Source organism: Oncorhynchus gorbuscha, linkage group LG19, assembly GCF_021184085.1.
Source record: "Oncorhynchus gorbuscha isolate QuinsamMale2020 ecotype Even-year linkage group LG19, OgorEven_v1.0, whole genome shotgun sequence".
Lineage (NCBI taxonomy): Eukaryota > Metazoa > Chordata > Actinopteri > Salmoniformes > Salmonidae > Oncorhynchus > Oncorhynchus gorbuscha.
The window spans coordinates 15,095,084-15,115,267 of NC_060191.1; the positions used below are offsets into that span (position 1 = coordinate 15,095,084).

The 20,184-nt window shown below is 44.1% G+C and overlaps 1 protein-coding gene across 1 annotated transcript in view; it reads right to left on the reverse strand.

Annotated features, from left to right (window-relative positions):
- The window catches only part of LOC124005475 (zinc finger protein ZFPM2-like), a 239,896-nt gene that overhangs the window by 120,518 nt on the left and 99,194 nt on the right, over positions 1 to 20,184 (reverse strand). Inside the window, exon 3 of the mRNA XM_046314776.1 lies at positions 1,027 to 1,128. Coding sequence (XP_046170732.1) covers positions 1,027 to 1,128 — 102 coding nt within the window. The remainder of the gene's footprint in view (positions 1 to 1,026; positions 1,129 to 20,184) is intronic.

Consider the following 20,184-nt stretch of genomic DNA (forward strand, 5'->3'; position numbering starts at 1 on the left):
AAAGACAGCAGTATTTTTAAGCTCAGCATTTTCCCCCGGCCCAAAGGGCCTTCTCTTCGTCATGTGATGCCTGCTGTCTTTTTGTCATGGTGGCCCCCATAGTTGAGCGCTGACCCCCTCAGCCCTGTCTCCTGACTGATCACAGTGATGTTTTATTACTGTCAGCCTCTCTAATCTTTAACCAGCTCATTTCCTTCCTCAGATTTAAATGCAAATGTAAAATTTAATGATAAATGCATTATCTGATAGGGGCCGATAACACTGATTCACTGTCAGTATAAAATGCACACCGCAGGGGGCTTCAGCACCAGCATAACTTCTCCAAATCCCACTTTTATAAACGTATGTACCTGCTGCAATAAATTCTTAAGGTCATATGCATGAGAAGGGAATCATATTTTGTGTGTTCAGCAATGTGGATGTAATGCCCTCAACAGTAATTGCTGTGTTGCTATCTTGTTCGCCGTATTATCCATCACTTTGATGAAGTGACTTTTAAGACGAACAAAAAAACAAGATTCAACCATTTTTTCGAAACTCTTGTGAAGAACAGCAAGGGGAGTCTGCATGGTAAAATGAGATGTTCAAAGAGAAAATAAATATACTACATTTTTTCATTCTAAGCTTTCTTCCGGGGTTTCATTCTATGTTCAAGCACATATACCATAAGATTAAGAGCAAAGCAATTTCACCCACCCATTCAACACTGGTAAGTTAACTTATAATAATGATAATATACAAATTTAGCTCACCACATCACTTTTCCCAGTTTTTCATCTATTGTTGTTAGGAACCACATTTTATCCCAACTTTAGAGACTTTTGCGGGTTTATACCTCATGTGCTTTGCTCTTTCCCTCTCTGGTAGGTGCATTCCATTCCCAGCGGGCAAAATATGTCATTAGATGTCATTCAAAAAAGTCACTTCCTGATTGAAATCCGGCTTTCTGGTTGAGGAATGTCAGATATCTGCCGGACAACCAGACGACAACCACCAGAGAGAGAGAGAGAAATGACGTAAACTTACTTGGTCCATCCCAATCCTCTGGTCCTATAGCTGGGTGTCTGGTCTTCTCACTCTGCCCATCCATGTCTGACTCCCCTGCTTCTCCACTGACATCTTCTTCACCTGTAGACAGACGGGGACATGGGACAGTGGCATGTTGAGTGACATCCCTCACCGTTGAATCATATTGTTGCCAGACCACGTTTGATCGAGGAGCAGCCATATAATACAGTTTAAACTGTTACCAGTTCCTTCAGAAAGTATTGTGGACTTCCACACGTTGTTGTGTTGCAGCCTGAAGTCAAAATGGATTAAATAGGGGGTTTTCTCACCCTTCTACACACAATACCACATATGTATTAATAATGAATTAGAGCAATATCTCATTTACATAAGTATTCACACCCCAAAGTCAATACATGTTAGAATCACCTTTGTCAGCCATTACAGCTGTGAGTCTTTCTGGGTACGTCTCTAAGAGCTGTGAGTCTTTCTGGGTACGTCTCTAAGAGCTGTGAGTCTTTCTGGGTACGTCTCTAAGAGCTGTGAGTCTTTCTGGGTACGTCTCTAAGAGCTGTGAGTCTTTCTGGGTACGTCTCTAAGAGCTGTGAGTCTTTCTGGGTACGTCTCTAAGAGCTTTGCACACCTGGATTCTATGATATTTGTTCATTATTCATAAAACGTTTCTTCAAGCTCTGTCAAGCTTGGTTGTTCGTCATTGCTAGACAGCCATTCTTGCCATAGATTTTCAAGACGATTTTAGTCAAAACCATAACTACTACAGGCCGTTCACTGTCCTCTTGGTAAGCAACTCCAGTGTAGATTTGGTCTTGTGTTTTAGGTGATTGCCCTGCTGAAAGATGAATTTGTCTCCCAGTGTCTGATGGAAAGCAGACTGAACCAGGTTTTCCTCTAGGATTTTGCCTGGGCTTAGCTTTATTCCATATATTTTTGTATCCTAAAAATCTCCCTGGCCTTTGTAGATGACTAGTGCTGAACAATTAGTTATTTTTGAGGTCGATTCGGTTTTGGTTCGATTTTTCAAAAAACAATCACGATTTTCGATGATGTTTTGACTACAATTTTTTGAACATTAAATGCACTATGCATTATGGAGGTTAAATGCAGTAACAAAGAATAAAACTATTCATCTGAGTCGCATGATGATAGTGACTGCTCATTACTGCTTCAGTTATTAAAATGGCTTTACTTTAATCAAATATTTCAGTTGTTGTGTATATTACATTTGTTTCATTCAATGACTTTATTATTTCATTCCAAGTCATCTCATCTCTATAGAGCTGCTGCCTATGCTGTCTGACAAAATCACTAGTTCTTCAAAGTAAATAAGGCATACTTTTATGACTGCTGAATACCAACTACCAATCACGTAGAACATGTATTTTCAGGTAAAGATACCTCGCAAAGCAACTGCTCTCTAAGTATCCCACCTGATCGAGCATTCTTCTGTCTCTTATATAGCAGGTGTAGAAGAAACAGACCGGACACATAGGAGCGCAATGGATTATGGTAATTGTGGGTCATTTTTATTTTAAAAAATATATATACTTTACCTTTATTTAACTAAGCAAGTCAGTTAAGAACAAATTCTTATTTTCAATGACGGCCTAGGAACAGTGGGTTAACTGCCTGTTCAGAGGCAGAACGACAGATTTGTACCTTGTCAGCTCGGGGGTTTGAACTTGCAACCTTGCAACCTACCGGTTACTAGTCCAACGCTCTAACCACTAGGCTACGCTGCCGCCGTTATCCGTGCTAAACTATGTAGAACATTAGCCTGTTGGAAACTACAACTCCCTACTACATCGCACAGTTCGGGTTGATCTGATTTATCTCTAGAGAAACTGACACGCAATGTGCGCATTGAGCTCACAGAAAAAAACTGAATGAAATGGAACTCAAATAATTGAACCAATGTCCACAAATTAGTTGTTTAAAAAACAAAAAAGAACCAAAATGTAGATTAATTGCTCAGCGCTACCGATGACAAGCATACCCATAACATGTTGCAGCCAACACCATGCTTGAAAATAAGAATAGTGGTACTCAGTGATGTGTTGTGTTGTGTTGGATTTTCCAAAACATTACGCTTTGTATTCAGGACATAAAGTTAATTCCTTTGCCAATTTTTTTGCAGTTTTACTTTAGTGCCTTATTACAAACAGGATGCATGTTTTGGAATGTTTGTTTTTTCTGTACAGGCTTCCTTCTTTTCACTCTGTAATTTACGTTAGCATTGTGAAGTAACTACACTGTTGTTGATCCATCCTCCCTATCACAGCCTTTAAACTGTTTTAATGTCACCATTGGCCTCATGGTGAAATCCCTGAGTGGTTTCCTTCCTCTCTGGCAACTGAGTTAGGAAGGACGTCACTATCTTTGTAGTAACTAGGTGTATTGATATACCATCCAAAGTGTCATTAATCATTTCACCATGCTCTAAGGGATGCCTTTTACATTTTTACCCTTCTACCAATATGTGCCATTCTTTGCGAGGCATTGGAAAACCTCTCTGGTATTTGTGGTTGAATCTGTGGTTGAAATTCACTGCTCTATTGAGGGACCTTACAGATAATTGTGTATGTGGGGTACAGAGACGATGTAGTCATTCAAAACTCATGTTAAACACTATTATTGCACACAGTCCATTCAACTTGTTATGTGACTTGTTAAGCACATTTTTACTCCTGAATTTAGGCTTGCCATAACAAAGGAGTTGAATAGTTATTGACTCAACATTTCAGCATTCATTATTAATTCATTTGGGGTATTGTGTGGAGGCCAGTGACACAAACTCTCAGTTTAATAAATACTACATCCAGGCTATAAAACAACAAAATGTGGAAAAAGTCAAGGGGTGTGAAAACTTTTTGAAAGTACTGTAACTCATGTTAAAGGTCTATGGCTCAAAACAATAAATAAATGGTTATGTTAGCTAGATATACATTAACATTACTCAATGTCACCCCAGCTTTGAATACATTCTCTTATTGTTACTATGTAATAGTCCAGTACAGTGCATTGAATTGCAAGAAGTATCAAGTGTGTGTAACTGTGGGACCAGAGGCTGGTGCAGCTGCAACACTGTTATCTAGCAGAGTTCACAGGAGTTACCATACAGGAGGAAGCCCATGTTTAGCAGGAAGGAAGGAGGAGCAAAAAAGTTGGGAGAGCAAGAAAAAAGAGAGGGAGAGAGAGAGGAAGGTGGCTATTTATTACTGTTTGATCTATTGTGGAGGAGGGAGAATGTGTCTCAGGGCTGAGGCTCAGAAAGAGAGAGAGGGAGAGAGCTAGACAGGGAGAGAGACAGAGAGAGAGGGGGGGGGAGAAGGAGAGGGGGGGGGGCATACGCAGGAATATTTTGCCATCTATCTCTAACCTGGGAAGTTTAGTGCTTAAATGCCTTGTTGACCATACAGCACTACACAGCCACAGCAACCACTGTGATGGCAATGCTACTTACCACCTTCGTAGATTTTCCTTGAAAACCTCTTCTGTTTTGCATGTCCAAGTCCACTATGTAGACCCAGATAATTACGTTGTTCTATATCAAACCCCTTGTCTTGCTCTAAACCCAAAATATGTGGCTAAAAACACTAGCACAGTGGGGGGAGACTGTTGGATAAGACCGCCTGCAAAATGATTCGAATGTAAAAATGTCCCCAGCCCTGTCTACAGTCTCTGAGCTGTACTGCTGGTGGTAGGCTTGTCCTTAGTGGAGGAGACACAGTTCTATCTGCTCACATCATCTTTTCCGTTGCTTCGATGTGTTAAACCTACAGACTACGTCCAGGGGCGTTGATGGGTTATTATTAGACTTCATTGAAGAAGGAAGCAGAGGGATGGATTTAGGTACTGTGACTACTACTACTACTACTACTACTGGCTCTGGCTAAAAGAACAAGGCCATCCTGGGTTCATCTTCAGATCAACCAACACTCACTGCGCTTGTTTGGCTTTCTCCACACATGGCTCACTTCAAAGAAGGCAGCAAACACTGCCAAAAGGATAGCAGCTTCCTGCCTCTCTGTGTGAGAGAGAAAAAAATGCCAAGTGAAGGAAGTCTGCAGCACTGTCCTACTAACAGTAACATGAGGTCACAGTGACCCAGTTTAGCTTATGCAAGTGTCTGCTTGGGATGGCAAAATTCTCCCCCTTTCCTTCCTTCCCAGTAGGTATTATCAGTGAGCCCACTCACTGAATCCGCCTCGCTATTTACTGTTGGGGGCCTGGAGTACAGTTAGCTGGAGACGCTCTTTAGCATACTGGGGATCACTAGGCGTTATGACGAGGATAACAAAGGGCGAATATCAACAGTTCCTTTCAGTGGAGCGAGTTTAAAGAAGTCGGGTGAGATAACATTAAAGGCAGTACCTTGATCTCAGGCGAACATGTTAAGCCCTGCAATGAAACGTATTGGAAGTGTTTAATTACAGCTCAGGAAATGAAGCTACAAGATGATTCCTTAATTAAGCAGTGATTACAGATTCCCTGCTGCCTTCTACCTAACCACCGTTTGCAATGCATTTTAAACACAATCGCCCAGGCAACCTCACAGAGATGAACAATGTCACAAATATGCAGTGGGCTTGAGGAAGTTCCCTCTCTAGCGAATGTCGCACGGGAAACCATCGAGGAGGAACATGTTGTAGCAGTATGTAGGCTACAGTATGATAAAGATACAGGGATACATACAGCCTCTTCATGATTTCAATGTGCCTGAGCTATCTCAAAACCTTTTGGCCATACAAATAGACTATTAAAGCATTCTGTTTCATTCAGAGGGGGCTGTGTTTGATATCACTGCTTTCATGCTGTGTTATCAAAGGATACAGATTGTCAATGATCTACATTATAGTCTATGTCATAATAACCTACCGCTGGCTAAAACTCTTTCCTTGTGCAATTAAATGAAGACATTCAGGGGTGAATGAGAAAAAGAATGTATCTGAGAGTGAGAATGGAAAAAGGTGAAGTGAAGAGTATGAGGTAGGGTAGAATGGGGTAGGGTATGGTGGAATGGGGTAGGGTAAAATGGGGTATGGTAGGATAGAATGGGGTAGGGTATGGTGGAATGGGGTAGGGTAGAATGGGGTAGGGTATGGTGGAATGGGGTAGGGTAAAATGGGGTATGGTAGGATAGAATGGGGTAGGGTATGGTGGAATGGGGTAGGGTATGGTGGAATGGGGTAGGGTAAAATGGGGTATGGTAGGATAGAATGGGGTAGGGTATGGTGGAATGGGGTAGGGTAGAATGTGGTAGGGTATGGTAGAATGGGGTAGGGTAGAATGGGGTAGGGTATGGTGGAATGGGGTAGGGTAGAATGGGGTAGGGTAGGGTAGAATGGGGTAGGGTATGGTGGAATGGGGTAGGGTAGAATGGGGTATGGTAGGGTAGAATGGGGTAGGGTAGAATGGGGTATGGTAGGATAGAATGGGGTAGGGTCGAATGGGGTATTGTAGGATAGAATGGGGTAGGGTAGAATGGGGTGGGGTATGGTAGGGTAAAATGGGGTAGGGTAGAATGGGGTATGGTAGGGTGAATGGGGTAGGGTGGTATGGGGTATGGTAGAATGGTGTAGGGTAGAATGGGGTATGGTAGGGTAGAATGGGGTAGGGTGGTATGGGGTAGGGTAGGGTAGTATGGGGTAGGGGTAGCATGGGGTAGGGTAGGGTAGATTGGGGTAGGGTGGGGTAGGGTAGTATGGGGTATGGTGGCATGGGGTAGGGTAGTATGGGGTAGGGTAGGGTAGAATGGGGTAGGGTAGTATGGGGTAGGGTAGGGTAGTATGGGGTAGGGTAGAATGGGGTAGGATAGGGTTGTATGGGGTAGGGTTGTATGGGGTAGGGTGGCATGGGGTAGGGTAGTATGGGGTGGGGTAGCATGGGGTAGGGTAGGGTAGAATGGGGTAGGGTGGTATGGGGTAGGGTAGTATGGGGTAAGGTAGAATGGGGTAGGGTAGGGTAGTATGGGGTAGGGTAGAATGGGGTAGGGTGGTATGGGGTAGGGTGGCATGGGGTAGGGTAGTATGGGGTAGTATGGGGTGGGGTAGCATTGGGGTAGGGTAGCAAAGGGTAGGGTAGGGTAGAATGTGGTAGGGTAGGCTAGTATGGGGTAGGGGTTAGGTAGTATGCGGTAGGGTGGTTTAACATGGGGTAGGGTATGGTGGAATGGGGTAGGGTAAATGGGGTATGGTAGGATAGAATGGGGTAGGGTATGGTGGAATGGGGTAGGGTAGAATGCGGTAGGGTAGGCTAGTATGGGGTAGGGGTTAGGTAGTATGCGGTAGGGTTAGGGTAGGGTAGAATGGGGTAGTATGGGGTAGGGTAGCATGGGTTAGCATGGGTAGGATAGGGTAGCATGGTGTAAGGTAGGGTAGAATGGGGTAGGTTAGGGTAGCATAGGGTAGGGTAGCATGGGGTAGGGGAGGGTAAATTGGGGTATGGTAGGGGAGCATGGTGTAGGGTAGGGTAGAAAGGGGTAGGTTAGGGTTGCATGGGGTAGGGTAGCATGGGGTAGGGGAGCATTGGGTAGGGAAAGGGGGCATGTGGTAGGGTAGGGTAGGATAGGGTAGCATGGGGTAGGGTGAGATGGGGTAGCATGGGGTAGGGTAGCAAGGGGTAGGGTAGGATGGGATAGGGCAGAATGGTGTAGGGTAGGGTTGCATGGGGCAGGGGGGCATGAGGTAGGGGAGCATGGGTAGGGAAAGGGGGCATGGGGTAGGATAGCATGTGGTAGGGTAGGATAGGGTAGCATGGGGTAGGGTACAGAGCACATTGTATGTTAGGACAGAGTTTGCGGGCATGTGTCAGTGAGCTGTTAGAATCAGGCCTCCCTATCGCTGCTTCATCAAAGGACAGCCTCTCCAGCCAAATCACAGTCACACACAGTCGGGTGCCACACATCCAGGTCAATAAGCTTATAGGCGATTTACACAAACAACTCCTCCAGCAAGGTAGGAACAAAGACATATTGGCTTTTTCTCTCCCTTTTAGCATTGTCTCTGCCAAGGAAGCCCTTGAAAATGTCAATCTGGTTTGCGTGCGACTTTAAGGAGCTCAGAGCCGCCTAATCTGACCAGCCAGCCAACAGACAGGTTGCTACTCCCTCTACAAGGTCTTATTGTAGCATGAAGAATGATGATGTTGAAATGGTGTCAGTAAAGCAGATGGTTACTGTCTGTTTAAACCACCATAGGATGCGTTAGGTTAAGGTTAGGATTTAGGGTTGGGTTCGACCATAGATCTACGTTAGTCTCAAGGTTGTCATGATAACCAAACTGCTATCAAGATCACATCGCTTTCTAATGAAGATAAACTAGCTACATCTAGTCAAAGGCAAAAGACAGAAGGTCATTCATGTTTAAAGGAGGTTGTTGATACAGTAAATACCGTGTCGTGATCAGCCATTCCAAAAAGACACCGTCTCCACCAAAGTCAAGCATAGCTGTAAGACTTCTGTCTCTGCTCTCAGACGAGCCATTACAGAGAATACATCATATATCTTCCAGAGATACGGGCAAAACCCCCCACCAACACTATGCAGTGGAGCTCTCCAATGGAGGGAGCTTATTAGTGAATAAGCCTTGCCACTGTCTCTGCAACTGCCAATAAATTCCCATCATTACAGAATCTGGCAGTTTTCCTGGGCGTCTGCGCCGGGTTTTATCTCCCTCTCTCTCCAGTCTGGGAGCATGTAGATCTGGCCCCGTTAGATTGTCATACTTAACAAACATTCATGATTCATTTCCTCCACTGAGTCAAATGGGGCTAAAGGGATGTCTCGATTCATCTTATCGCGCCACAAATTAGCATTTCCCATATTCCTCAGAATCAACTGTGCATTAAAATGCCACAGTTACCATTCCAGATTCCAGGCAGCTGTGGCCCCCAAATAATGTGTTCCGTTGGTGGATCCTGATTATTTCTGAATGGCACAAAGAGTGAATTCTGACACTTCGTGTTTGTTGCTTTACGTCTCTGACTGACTAGGATTCAGATTAGCCATTGAAAGGTCAAATCGAAGGTCAAAGTGATTTTAAATTTACCACAATGAGCATCCTAGCAGATATTCAGGTCCCCTTCAACTGTGAGAAAGTAAACTGTGTATGACTGCATTGCGATGCCATAATTTGGGTCTATTACCGGTGATTGGAACAAAAAAATGCAATCGTCTCATTCTTACAAATGCAATTACATTCATGTTATATGGTCACTGTATGCACTTTACTACCATCAGAATCACATGTAATCAATAACAATCTATGTACATTAAAGCGGCTTTTCATCATCAGTAAATAGGCGAATCTCACGCACACGGACGCACACACACACGCACACACGCACACAAACAGAGCAGCTTGTGCCAAATCTTCACATCCATCCCCCATCCCTTCCCACTCATATTTATACAACAATAAAAAGGAGTACAAGAACAAGGTGAAATTTCACAATTTCAGTAAAAGTGATGCCACTCGGTAAATAAAACGGCATCCGTCTCACAATTACGGCTCTGGGTGTGACAACAGAGTATAAATCATTTAAGTCCTGCCTCTGCGTTCAGTTCACTGGCAGGTGGATCGTTCACAGGAAGTTGTTTGAGGATAGATTCTTTAAACTCCAAGGTTGTTTCTGCAGGGGTGTGTGTGGTTTGTCCAGAGTGCTCATGGGTAGAAGCCCTCTCTCTAACTGAATGTTCGTTCACCTGCTCTCCTCTCACAGAGCTTCCCTGTTCTATTCTGGCTGGCTACTTCATTTCACACCAATGTATGCCGTTTCAGAGCCATTATGACACGTGGTGTCACTGACAGACAAGAGCCTCTCTATCATTTCATGGTAGATGAGTAGGCATGGGTAGAACTGAAGAGGCATGGGTAGAACTGAAGAGGCATGGGTAGAACTGAAGAGGCATGGGTAGAACTGAAGAGGCATGGGTAGAACTGAAGAGGCATGGGTAGAACTGAAGAGGCATGGGTAGAACTGAAGAGGCATGGGTAGAACTGAAGAGGCATGGGTAGAACTGAAGAGGCATGGGTAGAACTGAAGAGGCATGGGTAGAACTGAAGAGGCATGGGTAGAACTGAAGAGGCATGGGTAGAACTGAAGAGGCATGGGTAGAACTGAAGAGACATGGGTAGAACTGAAGAGGCATGGGTAGAACTGAAGAGGCATGGGTAGAACTGAAGAGACATGGGTAGAACTGAAGAGGCATGGGTAGAACTGAAGAGGCATGGGTAGAACTGACGAGGCATGGGTAGAACTGAAGAGGCATGGGTAGAACTGAAGAGGCATGGGTAGAACTGAAGAGGCATGGGTAGAACTGAAGAGGCATGGGTAGAACTGAAGAGGCATGGGTAGAACTGAAGAGGCATGGTAGAACTGAAGAGTGACACTCTCCAAGCAGTTGAAGGTGTCCACAAAGTGGAACGCTTAGACAGTTTGCAGAAACACAGATTACATACATGACATTCTGAATAAGAATGTGTTGAAGAGACAGGGATTCTGGGAAAGAATAGACTCATTCTTTGTTAAAACATTGGACGACGCGGGCCTCCCGAGTGGTGCAGTGGTCTAAGGCACTGCATCTCAGTGCTAGCTGTGCCACTAGAGATCCTGGTTCAAGTCCAGGCTCTGCTGCAGCCGACCGCGACCGAGAGACCCATGGGGCGGCACACAATTGGCCCAGCGTCATCTGGGTTAGGGGAAGGTTTGGCAGGCAGGGATGTCCACGTCCCATCGCGCTCTAGAGACTCCTGTCGCGGGCCAGGAACAGTACACGTTGACACGGTGTACAGTGTTTCCTCCGACACATTGGTGTGGCTGCTTTCCGGGTTAAGCGGGCATTGTGTCAAGAAGCGGTGCGGCTTGCTTGGGTCGTATTTCGGACACACAGCTCTCGACCTTCGCCTCTCCCGACTCCGTAGGGGAGTTGCAACGATGAGACAAGACTGTAACTACCAATTGGGTATCACGAAAAAGGGGTCAAAGTTGTTTTTTTTAAACATTGGACCACGCAACAACAACAACAACAAAATGTATGACGCCAAACAGACACGACAGCGGACTGAATAAGACTCAAGTGCCCCAAGCAGCTGTCAAAAGACAAGGTGACGACAAAGTATGGTGTGTTGGCGTATCTTCGCTACACACCGCATATAGAACCAGCAAACGTCCCCCTTGCAAAAGGTCCCCCTCGCAAAACAGGTTTCTAAGCTCAACGGTCTTTTCCTGGTTAAAAGACGTAAACAAAAGGTCATCAATAACAGGTGCAGGACAGGAACAGAAGAATGGACAGGCTCCAGAGTCAACCAACCAGGGCCCTATGAAGTGTGTGAAGAGTCTCAGTCACGACCAGGTCAAGTCCCGCTGGGGCGTCAAGGTGCTCCCACCAGTTATCTGAAGGAGGCCCTGTCTTTTCTGCAAGGGTAAGGCAGACGGGTACGACTCTGGTGCCATTCAACTTCTTGACCTTTGCGCCTTTAAGCGGCTTTGCTACTTCACCGCACTCCGATCAAAGTTAATAAGTGCTTCATATGTTAATGAAAAATTGGTCCTCCTCTTTGTGTTCCCACAGCTTTTTAATACCTATTATAGGCTCCAACTTTTAATGGAGGTTTGAGGTCCCTGTGACAAGCCCATTTCACAGAGTGACTACACAGATACAAGGCTAAGCCAAGACCACAAAGTCCCACAGTGTGGTCCAGCGGAAACCTTCCTTCACAGGGGAGACCGTATTCTCCGAGAGGGAGGAGAGGAGGAAGAGAAGAGAAGATAAAGGCCATTGGGGATGAGTGGCTGCTTTAAAACCTACGTTCAACTCCGCACCGGACTAATTACACCACGGCCATCACATTTGAGAGGGTTTAGTTAATCAAGGGGCCCTTTTTTCCCTCCTATAGTCGAGGAAAAACACACTTTAACCGTTTAATGTCCAGGATTGCGTCTTGTTTCATTCGCAGGCACTTTCAACATAAGTGGGGTAAATTTAAGCCACTCAGACACAGGTTTAAATTAGGTTTAAAGAGATCTCACTCAGCAATGGACCATGGCTGGAAACTGGCTATACCTGATGATTGAGCAGAACTTGCAACGACAAAAGAAAAGAAATGTTGGATAGGACATCACTTGGGTTTTAAGAGGAAGTGGGACACTTAGCTAAGCTTAGATAGTGACCGTTTAAAACAAAATCTGACTGGTAAAAATTGTACACGACAAGGGAAAGATTATTTAAGTATCTCCAAAACTAACAGTTGGCACTTCGGATAACTTTATTCCAAAACATCAGAAAGTGAAAGGAGATTTGAGGCTTGGTCTTATCCAAGACAAACGGAGGTATCAAATGGTTTCTCCAGGGCTGGGAATCACAATCTATTCAGTGGTTCTCCTGTTGCAGTGCATACCTCTCACAATAAACAGTTATAACACAGGTGTTGCTGTTAAATCACATCTTGGAACGTTTTCACAATATATAGTATTTTAAACCTTTTTTTGAAGAACAAAGGGCCACTGTTATTGACATGATTATTGAGGGCATAGCCTACGCAAAGCATGAAAATAGTTATTTTTTTGAAGACGTTTTCAAATCCTAAAAGTTTAGAGGTGTGAATAATAAAGAATAATTCAAAACATTTCTTGTTGAAGGAAAAGGAGACGTGAGACATTCAAAGTATTGGTTCTTCATTAAAAAGCAAATTTATGGCATTCGTGAGCCAGTAATTCTGGGGACACCTGGGGCACGAAAACCCAAGAACTGGGGGTGTGTGTGTGTGTGTGTGTGTGTGTGTGTGTGTGTGTGTGTGTGTGTGTGTGTGTGTGTGTGTGTGTGTGTGTGTGTGTGTGTGTGTGTGTGTGTGTGTGTGTGTGTGTGTGTGTGTGTGTACGTGTGTGTACGTGTGTGTACGTGTGTGTACGTGTGTGTGTACGTGTGTGCATGTATGCACCTCTGTGTATGTGTGTGACAGCTCTGTCATCTTCACACTGTATCCTGGAGCATGTTGTAATTGAACTCCTGTGATGGCAGGGTGTGACCAATATGAAACTAAAATAAAGCAGCAATCTAATTGAATTGGAGTTCAAAGAGTAGTAGGTGGGATTGACTGAGCGAGGCGTTGTGTGTCTGATAGTCCTCCCAGCAGTAGCAGGTGTGAGCTGGGAGTGTTCAGACAGAGAACTGTACTTAGTTCAAAGGTAGGGAAGTGACAAGCAAGCTCACTACTCTCCAGTGGGACTCCTTAGGAGCATCACAGAGCCCCAGAGATAGAGAGACAGAGAGAGAGAGAGATACAGAGAGGGAGAGGAACAGAGAGAGATACAGAGAGGAACAGAGAGAGAGATACAGAGAGGGACAGAGAGAGATACAGAGAGAGATATACAGAGAGGAACAGAGAGAGAGATACAGAGAGGGACAGAGAGAGATACAGAGAGAGATATACAGAGAGGAACAGAGAGAGAGATACAGAGAGGGACAGAGAGAGATACAGAGAGGGAGAGGGAGAGGGACAGAGAGAGATACAGAGAGGAACAGAGAGAGAGATACAGAGAGGGACAGAGAGAGATACAGAGAGAGATATACAGAGAGGAACAGAGAGAGAGATACAGAGAGGGACAGAGAGAGATACAGAGAGGGAGAGGGAGAGGGACAGAGAGAGAGATACAGAGAGGGACAGAGAGTGATACAGAGAGGGACAGAGAGAGAGATACAGACAGGGAGATACAGAGAGGGACAGAGAGTGATACAGAGAGGGACAGAGAGAGATACAGAGAGGGACAGAGAGAGAGATACAGAGAGGGAGAGGGAGAGGGACAGAGAGAGAGAGATACAGAGAGGGACAGAGAGAGATAGAGAGAGAGAGATACAGAGAGGAACAGAGAGGGACAGAGATAGAGATACAGAGAGGGAGAGGGAGAGAGATACAGAGAGGGAGAGAGAGAGAGAGAGATACAGAGAGTGACAGAGAGTGACAGAGAGTGACAGAGAGAGAGAGAGAGAGAGAGAGAGAGAGAGAGAGAGAGAGAGAGAGAGAGAGAGAGAGACAGAGAGAGAGGGACAGAGAGAGAGATACAGAGAGGGAGATACAGAGAGGGACAGAGAGAGATACAGAGAGGGACAGAGAGAGCGATATAGAGAGGGACACACAGAGAGATACAGAGAGGGAGATACAGAGAGAGAGAGAGAGAGAGAGAGAGAGAGAGAGAGAGAGAGAGAGAGAGAGAGAGAGAGAGAGAGAGAGAGAGAGAGAGAGAGAGGGACAGAGAGAGATACAGAGAGGGGGAGGGAGAGGAACAGAGAGAGAGAGATACAGAGAGGGACAGAGACAGATACAGAGAGGAACAGAGAGAGAGATACAGAGAGGGAGATACAGAGAGGGACATTGAGAGATACAGAGAGGGACAGAGAGAGAGAGATACAGAAAGGGTCAGAGAGAGAGCTACAGAGAGGGAGATACAGAGAGGGACAGAGAGAGAGAGAGAGAGAGAGAGAGGGACAGAGAGGGAGATACAGAGAGGGACAGAGAGAGAGATACAGAGAGGGAGAGGGACAGAGAGAGACATACAGAGAGGGAGAGGGACAGAGAGAGAGATACAGAGAGGGACAGAGAGAGAGATACAGAGAGGGACAGAGAGAGAGATACAGAGGGACAGAGAGAGATACAGAGAGTGACAGAGAGAGAGATACAGAGAGGGAGATACAGAGAGGGACAGAGAGAGATACAGAAAGGGTCAGAGAGAGAGCTACAGAGAGGGAGATACAGAGAGGGACAGAGAGAGAGAGAGAAAGAGAGAGACAGAGAGAGAGAGAGAGAGAGAGAGAGAGAGAGAGAGAGAGAGAGAGAGAGAGGGACAGAGAGAGAGAGACAGAGAGAGAGAGAGAGAGAGAGACAGAGAGAGAGACAGAGAGAGATACAGAGAGGGAGACAGAGGAATAGAGAGAGAGATACAGAGAGGGACAGAGAGAGATACAGAGAGAGAGATGCAGATATACATAGAGGGAGAGAGACAGAGACAAAATACATAGAAGGAGAGAGACAGAGACAGATATACATAGAGGGAGAGAGACAGAGACAGATATACATAGAGGGAGAGAGACAGAGACAAAATACATAGAAGGAGAGAGACAGAGACAAAATACATAGAAGGAGAGAGACAGAGACAGATATACATAGAGGGAGAGAGACAGAGACAAAATACATAGAAGGAGAGAGACAGAGACAGATATACATAGAGGGAGAGAGACAGAGACATATATACATAGAGGGAGAGAGACAGAGACAGATTTTAAAATATATATATATATTTCACCTTTATTTAACCAGGTAGGCTAGTTGAGAACAAGTTCTCATTTGCAACTGCGACCTGGCCAAGATAAAGCATAGCAGTGTGAACAGACAACACAGTAGAAAAAAAGGGGGAGTCTATATACAATGTGTGCAAAGGGCATGAGGAGGTAGGCGAATAATTACAATTTTGCAGATTAACACTGGAGTGATAAATGATCAGATGGTCATGTACAGGTAGAGATATTGGTGTGCAAAAGAGCAGAAAAGTAAATAAATAAAAACAGTGTGGGGATGAGGTAGGTGAAAATGGGTGGGCTATTTACCAATAGACTATGTACAGCTGCAGCGATCGGTTAGCTGCTCAGATAGCTGATGTTTGAAGTTGGTGAGGGAGATGAAAGTCTCCAACTTCAGCGATTTTTGCAATTCGTTCCAGTCACAGGCAGCAGAGTACTGGAACGAAAGGCGGCCAAATGAGGTGTTGGCTTTAGGGATGATCAGTGAGATACACCTGCTGGAGCGCGTGTTACGGATGGGTGTTGCCATCGTGACCAGTGAACTGAGATAAGTTGGAGCTTTACCAAGCATGGACTTGTAGATGACCTGGAGCCAGTGGGTCTGGCGACGAATATGTAGCGAGGGCCAGCCGACTAGAGCATACAAGTCGCAGTGGTGGGTAGTATAAGGTGCATTAGTGACAAAACGGATGGCACTGTGATAAACTGCATCCAGTTTGCTGAGTAGAGTGTTGGAAGCAATTTTGTAGATGACATCGCCGAAGTCGAGGATTGGTAGGATAGTCAGTTTTACTAGGGTAAGCTTGGCGGCGTGAGTGAAGGAGGCTTTGTTGCGGAATAGAAAGCCGATTCTTGATTTGATTTTCGATTGGAGATGTTTGATATGAGTCTGGAAGGAGAGTTTGCAGTCTAGCCAGACACCTAGGTACTTATAGATGTCCACATATTCAAGGTCGGAACCATCCAGGGTGGTGATGCTAGTCGGGCATGCGGGTACAGGCAGCGATCGGTTGAAAAGCATGCATTTGGTTTTACTAGCATTTAAGAGCAGTTGGAGATATACGTAGGAGAGAGACAGAGACAGATATACATAGAGGGAGAGAGACAGAGACAGATATACATAGAGGGAGAGAGACAGATATACATAGAGGGAGAGACAGATATACATAGAGGGAGAGAGACAGATATACATAGAGGGAGAGACAGATATACATAGAGGGAGAGACAGATATACATAGAGGGAGAGAGACAGATATACATAGAGGGAGAGAGACAGATATACATAGAGGGAGAGAGACAGAGACAGATATACATAGAGGGAGAGAGACAGATATACATAGAGGGAGAGAGACAGAGACAGATATACATAGAGGGAGAGAGACAGATATACATAGAGGGAGAGACAGATATACATAGAGGGAGAGAGACAGATATACATAGAGGGAGAGACAGATATACATAGAGGGAGAGACAGATATACATAGAGGGAGAGAGACAGATATACATAGAGGGAGAGACAGATATACATAGAGGGAGAGAGACAGATATACATAGAGGGAGAGACAGATATACATAGAGGGAGAGACAGATATACATAGAGGGAGAGAGACAGATATACATAGAGGGAGAGACAGATATACATAGAGGGAGAGAGACAGATATACATAGAGGGAGAGACAGATATACATAGAGGGAGAGAGACAGATATACATAGAGGGAGAGACAGATATACGTAGGAGAGAGACAGATATACATAGAGGGAGAGAGACAGAGACAGATATACATAGAGGGAGAGACAGATATACATAGAGGGAGAGAGACAGAGACAGATATACATAGAGGGAGAGACAGATATACATAGAGGGAGAGAGACAGATATACATAGAGGGAGAGAGACAGATATACATAGAGGGAGAGAGACAGATATACATAGAGGGAGAGAGACAGAGACAGATATACATAGAGGGAGAGACAGATATACATAGAGGGAGAGAGACAGATATACATAGAGGGAGAGACAGATATACATAGAGGGAGAGAGACAGATATACATAGAGGGAGAGACAGATATACATAGAGGGAGAGAGACAGATATACATAGAGGGAGAGAGACAGATATACATAGAGACAGAGACAGATATACATAGAGGGAGAGAGACAGATATACATAGAGGGAGAGAGACAGAGACAGATATACATAGAGGGAGAGAGACAGAGACAGATATACATAGAGGGAGAGAGACAGATATACATAGAGGGAGAGAGACAGAGACAGATATACATAGAGGGAGAGAGACAGATATACATAGAGACAGAGACAGATATACATAGAGGGAGAGAGACAGAGACAGATATACATAGAGGGAGAGAGACAGAGACAGATATACATAGAGGGAGAGAGACAGATATACATAGAGACAGAGACAGTTATACATAGAGACAGAGACAGATATACATAGAGACAGAGACAGATATACATAGAGGGAGAGAGACAGATATACATAGAGGGAGAGAGACAGATATACATAGAGAGAGAGAGACAGATATACATAGAGACAGAGACAGATATACATAGAGACAGAGAGACAGATATACATAGAGACAGAGACAGATATACATAGAGACAGAGACAGATATACATAGAGACAGAGACAGATATACATAGAGACAGAGACAGATATACATAGAGACAGAGACAGTTATACATAGAGACAGAGACAGATATACATAGAGACAGAGACAGTTATACATAGAGACAGAGACAGATATACATAGAGACAGAGACAGTTATACATAGAGGGAGAGAGACAGATATACATAGAGGGAGAGACAGTTATACATAGAGACAGAGACAGATATACATAGAGGGAGAGAGACAGATATACATAGAGACAGAGACAGATATACATAGAGACAGAGACAGTTATACATAGAGACAGAGACAGATATACATAGAGACAGAGACAGTTATACATAGAGACAGAGACAGATATACATAGAGACAGAGACAGATATACATAGAGGGAGAGAGACAGATATACATAGAGGGAGAGACAGTTATGCATAGAGACAGAGACAGATATACATAGAGGGAGAGAGACAGATATACATAGAGACAGAGACAGATATACATAGAGACAGAGACAGTTATACATAGAGACAGAGACAGATATACATAGAGGGAGAGACAGATATACATAGAGACAGAGACAGATATACATAGAGACAGAGACAGTTATACATAGAGACAGAGACAGATATACATAGAGACAGAGACATATATACATAGAGACAGAGACAGATATACATAGAGGAGAGAGACAGATATACATAGAGACAGAGACAGATATACATAGAGGGAGAGAGACAGAGACAGATATACATAGAGACAGAGACAGTTATACATAGAGGGAGAGACAGATATACATAGAGACAGAGACAGTTATACATAGAGGGAGAGAGACAGATAGATATACATAGAGACAGAGACAGTTATACATAGAGGGAGAGAGACAGAGACAGATATACATAGAGACAGAGACAGTTATACATAGAGGGAGAGAGACAGATATACATAGAGACAGAGACAGTTATACATAGAGGGAGAGAGAGAGAGACAGATATACATAGAGACAGAGACAGTTATACATAGAGGGAGAGAGACAGAGACAGATATACATAGAGACAGAGACAGATATACATAGAGACAGAGACAGATATACATAGAGACAGAGACATATATACATAGAGACAGAGACAGATATACATAGAGACAGAGACAGATATACATAGAGACAGAGACAGATATACATAGAGACAGAGACAGATATACATAGAGACAGAGACAGATATACATAGAGACAGAGACAGTTATACATAGAGACAGAGACAGATATACATAGAGACAGAGACAGATATACATAGAGGGAGAGAGACAGATATACATAGAGGGAGAGACAGTTATACATAGAGACAGAGACAGATATACATAGAGAGAGAGAGACAGATATACATAGAGACAGAGACAGATATACATAGAGACAGAGACAGATTATACATAGAGACAGAGACAGATATACATAGAGACAGAGACAGATATACATAGAGGGAGAGAGACAGATATACATAGAGGGAGAGAGACAGAGACAGATATACATAGAGGGAGAGACAGTTATACATAGAGACAGAGACAGATATACATAGAGGGAGAGACAGTTATACATAGAGACAGAGACAGATATACATAGAGACAGAGACAGTTATACATAGAGACAGAGACAGATATACATAGAGACAGAGACAGTTATACATAGAGACAGAGACAGATATACATAGAGGGAGAGAGACAGATATACATAGAGGGAGAGAGACAGTTATACATAGAGACAGAGACAGATATACATAGAGGGAGAGACAGATATACATAGAGACAGAGACAGATATACATAGAGACAGAGACAGTTATACATAGAGACAGAGACAGATATACATAGAGGGAGAGAGACAGATATACATAGAGGGAGAGAGACAGATATACATAGAGGGAGAGAGACAGAGATCCATAGAGGGAGAGAGACAGACATACATAGAGGGAGAGAGACAGATATACATAGAGGGAGAGAGACAGATATACATAGAGAGACAGAGACAGATATACATAGAGGGAGAGAGACAGATATACATAGAGACAGAGACAGATATACATAGAGGGAGAGAGACAGATATACATAGAGACAGAGACAGATATACAAAGAGGGAGAGAGACAGATATACATAGAGGGAGAGAGACAGATATACATAGAGACAGAGACAGATATACATAGAGGGAGAGAGACAGATATACATAGAGGGAGAGAGACAGATAT